Raw genomic sequence first — 6,284 nt, 5'->3', positions numbered from 1 at the left:
GGATTTCGGTCGAGCCATATAGTGTTGACGATTGTGTCCTTTTGCTTGAGCCATGGACTACGCCGTAGTGCCATGGAAAGGAGTAGTCCTGAGGCTATTACGCAACTCATATCGTGCTCATCATGATGAATACGTCTCTACCATTATTACCCCCACTATAGACACAGAAAGCTCATTTCGCTACATTAGGTGCACACCGTGCTCAGATTATACTCACGTTAGACTACTAAAACACATCAAAAAGTATAACTAACGGTTTCTCAGAGACCCCGGAACTTGTACGAGCCAGGATAATGACCAGGCCTAATCCAACATCCCAGGGGCATCCCCTGGATCTATATCAAAGCGACGATGTGGTTGTCGAGGTCTATACAGACCTTCAAACAGTTATCGGCTTCATCAGGGAGTACTTGGAGTCCTTTTTGAGTGGCGGCGAACAATACGTGGCAATCACGCAGGTGTCCGACGCTGACCTTCTCGAGTTCAATAAATGGCGAGCATGTACTCGCCCTCGTATGTTCCTAGTCCGCGCATTCCGCCAATACAATACTCTCGTCATGAAGTTTAAATCGCCGCTATGCGACCAACTCAGCGCAGCCATGTACCAAAGGTTCTATATTCGTAAATATCAACAGCATCACGGGCTCACTTCGGATATACTCTCTCATGTCGGCCCAACGATATACACTATGCACAACGGACTACAGTCGAAACAGAACAGGCCTATATCCCAGGTACAAGCAGAGGTCCCGATAGCTACCCGTCCCTCGTCATGGAATTCGGGGATACGACTTCTCTTGATGCGCTTCGAGTGGATGCGCGTTTATGGCTGGGAAATACCTCCGGACTCACCCGGTTTGCCTTGGTAGTAGCCTTCTCTACTAATGAGATTGTACTTGAATGCTGGGAAAATAGAGATGGCGTTGCAGAATGTACACATGAGGTCAGTGTGAATTATCAAAGTGGAAGAGTTCGACATGCGCCCCTGATGATACCGCTAGCGCAGATTTTAGATGAGATGCCTGACCTTCCGGGTATAACTGAGGATGCGACTATTGCATTTTCGGATGATGACCTTGTTAGCCTTATGCGGGAGACTATTTATGGTGAGACGTCGTGAATGGGCATTGTTCACTTTTCTTGTTGTGCGGGAGTCTTTTTAGTTCTGTGTGCAGACGTCTGGATGTTGATGGATCGAAAGACTAAACTTAGCTGATGAGATACTTGCTTTCTTTTTCACTCTTGTCTGGTCTTTTTTCTTTCTATCTAGTCTTTCCTTGACTGGGAAGCTTTAGGTCATCATGTTCGAGCGCCTTTATTGAGATGCAAGATAAGCGCCAAAAGAGCGACACACACTATCTAAGATATATTAATATACCATGTCAAAAGCACGAAGGTTCGTGATGGTCCGAGTATGGATTACTACCGAAGAAGCTACAGACGTGATGAGGACTTGGGGTGTAGAAAGCCCGGTATGGAGTATCTGGGTCAGATACCTCAGCGTAAATACAGTAGACCTCCGGAGCATAAGGCAGAATATCACAACGGCGGCAAAGGTCTCTGGCTGCTAGTCGATCTTATGGGCACCATACCCTCATCATTCAAGGTGGGGGTATTCACTAAACTCATCAAACCTTTCAGGTATTACTATGACTGAACATATTCTATCGGGCCCTTCTAGTATTATGATGGATGACTAGGTCCAGCGTCTTGTATCAGCATTAACGTATCCAATTACCTAATCTCGATCCTTGAGGTATTAATGTACGCAAAAGGATGAGGTGTGTTTGTACAGGCGCAATAAACAGTGTATAAGAAAAGTCTCAGAATGAAGTAGTGCTTGAGTGGATATATCTCTGGGTGCGTAAGCAAAAGCTCAGCATCGAGTCTCCGGAAGCCTCTTCGTCAAGAAGGACTACTTTTCTTTGGTCTAGCACCTCCTGGCTCTGTCCACGAATCTGATACTCAATAACGTTTTCCTTCTGATCCTCCCGCACCTCTAGAGAGGAAATCTCCAACCGCATTGGCGCCTGGGGATCAGATGCAGAAGCCAGCATATCAAACTCCAGATTCAGCGTCTGCTTTGCAAAGGTGACGAGCCGACGAGAATCCCACGGTCCTTCCCGGTGCGGCCATTCCTCGAGAAGTTTCAGCGCTCGCAGGCGTAGGCTGAAATCGTGACATTTCCAGCAGACAAAGAAAAGGGAAGCGTTGACGCCCATTTCTAAAAGCAGGCTCGGTCGTGAGAGAGAGCCATTTTCATCTTGGAAGCTATTCGCGATCTGTTCACAGAGATCCAAGATTTGCCGAAAACCGTCCACGTGACTAATTAAAAGAGAACGGTCATCCTGAACAAGAACTGACTCAAGTACAAGGTCATAGTTCAAATGATGTAATCGGATGATGTTAAGTCCTCGCAAATCCTTTCGGTCCTGGATGCGCAGGGTATGAATTTCTGAGTAATCGAGCCTCATCTTATATTGGTTAAACTGGCGTTTTATATCTCTTTTAATCTCGAACAAAGCAACAAGTCGATCCGCTACATGATCATTGGTTGTAAGCTGCTTCTCCTCTATCATTAAGACGATCAAACCACGCACCACGTCATCTAGAGCATTGCGGGCCTCATATAGCGTGCTAAACCCATTTTCAAATCGTGGTATTTGATCATCTGTAGCAGAGCGCTTTGGATTTAGGCCAAAGAAGTAACTCTGATCGCGGAGGCGCGTCAGTGCTATCTGGAGTGGCTTCGCTATAGTGGCACTTTTCGTAGAGACCATCTCAGGACCCTCGCAGCTGTGAGCCTCGTCAATAATTGCAAGACCTTGTTTCAGATGTCGCATTGCCGGATCATATTGACCGCGCATCAAATCAAATGCTACGAACAGATAGCAGCAGGTAAGGACGACCTCACGAAATTTCGGATCTTGCGAATGGCGCCGCCTATTCAAGATTGCCAGGGAACGGCCATACTGTCCCAGAGCGAACCGATGGCGACTACACGCTAGGTCCTCTCGAACAAGTGGGACGCCTTGTACTTCAATGTCCTCATGAAGCACACTGACTGCCACGAGGGCGTGGGTCACAGCTGGCTCTTCGTGGCTCATGGGTAGAACGAGATCGGTCCATAAGCTGGTGTTGAAGAAACCAGTCAAGTTCGGGATGGTCAAGTGCTGGAAGAAAGCGAATCCCCTTTTCTCTTCGGGGCCGACGCCGGGGAGACTCTGGGAGACTCGGTATAGAGTAAGTGAAGAAATTATTCCCCGATCCTCTTTCCTGAGGTTAGATAAACGAGCGAAGTCATATCCTTCACACTCCCATCCAGAGTCCTTGCACCTCTTACAACCACCAGGTGTCTCATCGCACTTGACACGTCGGGCCCTATTGGTTGATGTTAGCAGGTGGAATACGGAGTGGAGCGTACATATAATAACGAACCGACAGGTGCGACAGCCTGTTGTGGACCGCTTCTGGCAGGACTTCTTGCTCCGAGTCATCCGGGCGAGTAGTGAGAATAGTATATTGAAAAGTGGGTTTTCAGACCATGCCAAAAACCTTATATACTCATATACTCCAAGCCGACATATAGTATAGGCCAGTCATGGTGGGTTGTTAGCTGCGCCAGGGTCAGAAATTAGTACAACTTTGAACTGATTCAAGGGTGGGGAGGCTCAGCCTTCCTCCGCACTAAGTATACACGTGATTTCTATAATGTCTGAGAGGCCCTGAAAGGCTGTTATTTATATATGTTGATTTTAACTCAACCTAAACTTAGATGTGGATTTACAAAACTTGAAAGTATTCTTTACGGATCATCAACCACTGTAATAGAAAAATATTTTCAGTCTTTCAAAAAAAAAAAAACCCCCCAACTAATCATAATGTCGAGAAATTGAGCTCCCTAATGCTGATCTACAGCAGATAATTTACTACGGAGTAGCTCCGACGGCCTGAAGAGTTCTTGCCCCAGATTTGCCGATGTTTGTCCTGTTTGTCTTCTGTGGGCAGTGCCGAAGGTCTAACACGTCACACCGGGCGCGTTGGGCGCCCAATCGTTTAGTAAGTTATAGAAGACTTGGCAACGTACGCCGGATTATCAAGATGTAGTGGTTAAGTCATGGGGGAAAAGGTCTAGATTAGCATCAAGCATGTTTCAGGTTATTCATATCCTTTCCATGTTCTTCCTCCCTCGCATACTGATAGATCACCATGGACTTTTCAATCCCAGCAGCATATCACGACAAGGTGGTACCAGCCCAGGTGACGGATGATGGAACAGATGGAGAGATACTTGCTGTTTTTCAAAAGTTTCAACCGGTGAAATCTCAGAAAAAGTGTCACGGCTTATCGACATGCAGGTGTCGATGATATGCCCAAGTGATGCCAGAGAAATGCCCTTGACCGGATCCGTATTCTTAGGCCGGGTGGACTGTTCGCATATTAGACAATCTGCCTAGCCCCCCCAAACAACGCTCTGTGCTATGTTTCAGATTGCCTCCTGCCACTAGCGCTTCTGGACCGCAGCATGGATGGACCATACCTCGGTTAACATGGAGCGGACCTAACTTGCTCTGCCTGCCTATATGAGCACGGCGGAGCATGGATGGATGTTGGAAACATAGGTATGCGACACCTTGATCGAATCTGCTGGAATGAACTGGAAGGCGGCTCGATATCCCTTTGCCCGACAACCGAACCAACAGAACAAAAGTGGTATGGCCAAGGCCATTAGGGGAACTACCGCTTCAGTGTGGCTGATCATTTACTTCCACGGGAGTCATTAGTCGGTGGGTGGTCCAGATCTTGCCTTGTCACCTGCTCGCGCATTTCCAGTCATGTTGTCTTGTATGGCGGCCTGTCCAATCCTCAACCAGCTCCATGAGCTGCCGTTTCCTGCAACCATGTGAAATGCCTGGGCTGTCTGTGCATGGCTATCGGACGTGATAAAGCTGAACGATAGTCTGTTGAAAGATGCTGGAATTAGCATCGATCCGGGCCTCGGCTTGTTGGTTGGTGGTCTCAGCTCGGATGGCTCTGCTGCCGCCGTCATCCGGAGCATATCTCACGCAGCCTTGGCTGAGGTCGAGGACCTTTCTGGACCCATTCCCCTCTTGAACGCTATCACCCCACGCTCTTGGGGATGCCTTTCTTAGCGCAGGAAGCCACGCTTCTAACTCAATATCGGGATATGTTCAAATTCCTGAGATCAGCCCGTCGAAAACAAGGCTGAGAGTGATGCAATGCGGCGATATCTGAAGGATCAACTTGCTGTTCTCTCTCCCTGGTTCCCACTGATCATTCAGAACTTAACCGATTCCCAGATTACCCAAAGTAATCCACCAAAAGCTTTCCATATATGGCGGGGAATTGGACCAGTTCCGTGATGATTCCATTATCTACGTAAAGTGGCTCTTGAAGGTAGTCGGAGTGCAAGTCAGAGCTTCCGTGCTCGATGGTGAAGGACACGGCTTGGGTATCACCACGCTGGCCAGCTTGCTACAGCCGGAAGCTCAAAGAGGCGGCCCGCTATGTGTAGTTTGACATAAGAGGCCACCAGCCCACAGAATACGAATGTCTCGCTTTTGGTATCCGGTATAGCCACAAAAGAAACAAGACTGCTCCTCAGTCCTTAAGAAAGATCCAGCATATCTTGGCAATTAATAGTCGAATAGCGATTATGCATCAGCACCAGAAGAACATGTCGCATAGAAGTGTGATATGTTATAGTTAAGGTTGGTCTTTTATTTATTGCATAGACAGCAATTTTCAATACCCTTGCATGGTTCTTTTTGACAAGAGCACAAGTGCTCCCACAGGTTGGGTAGGGCGTTGATCATATCTACATATATCGGTAAGTAAGCACAGTGGAAACACAAATCTCACAATCAACAATCAATGCCTGGGGTATGGAGGGGAATATTAGCCCATGGTAGCTCTATGATCAAATGTAAGCCCGTCACTCTGTGCCCACCACAGCAACAATAACATCCTGAAATAGCTCATAGGAGTGGTAAAGATATGTAATGTTGAGATAAATCCAGTTGCGTAGCCTGCTACTGTTGGGCGACGTCTAATCTGGTGAAGAAATGTCGGTCCCTGCAAACCCCTGCATACTGCTCAAGAAAGGATTTGGAATGATTCGGGTATATATTGAAAATTCGACCGAGGCAGTTGATTGAGCGTGACATTCATGTAACCCTAAGGTTGAGACGGGTTCGTTGTCACGGGAGCGAAGGTATGAGCGTACCCATGGTTTGATTGCCATAGTCTGTGCCCTACTAATG

The 6,284-nt window shown here is 47.4% G+C and overlaps 1 protein-coding gene across 1 annotated transcript; it reads right to left on the bottom strand.

The window, feature by feature from the left end:
- Positions 1-1,696: 1,696 nt before the first annotated feature.
- On the bottom strand, positions 1,697-3,586 carry BDV27DRAFT_79229 (Zn(II)2Cys6 transcription factor). The gene is made up of 2 exons (XM_032077610.1): positions 3,439-3,586; positions 1,697-3,381 (listed from the first exon to the last, which is right to left on the bottom strand). Exons 1-2 carry the CDS (start codon positions 3,495-3,497, stop codon positions 1,824-1,826), a joined length of 1,617 nt encoding a protein of 538 aa, XP_031933450.1. The 5' UTR covers positions 3,498-3,586; the 3' UTR covers positions 1,697-1,823.
- Positions 3,587-6,284: the final 2,698 nt, after the last annotated feature.

The sequence above is a fragment of the Aspergillus caelatus genome, assembly GCF_009193585.1.
Source record: "Aspergillus caelatus strain CBS 763.97 unplaced genomic scaffold BDV27scaffold_4, whole genome shotgun sequence".
Taxonomy (NCBI): Eukaryota; Fungi; Ascomycota; class Eurotiomycetes; order Eurotiales; family Aspergillaceae; genus Aspergillus; species Aspergillus caelatus.
Note: the sequence above shows the minus strand (reverse complement) of the source record. Positions and strands in the feature narration are given on the sequence as shown.

Bases quoted from the DNA above. Each gene is read 5' to 3' on its own strand.
- BDV27DRAFT_79229 (XM_032077610.1), bottom strand. From the start codon at position 3,497: ATGACTCGGAGCAAGAAGTCCTGCCAGAAGCGGTCCACAACAGGCTGT. The intron at 3,382-3,438 runs GTTCGTTATTAT...ATCAACCAATAG, and splicing joins ACAGGCTGTCGCACCTGTCG to GGCCCGACGTGTCAAGTGCG.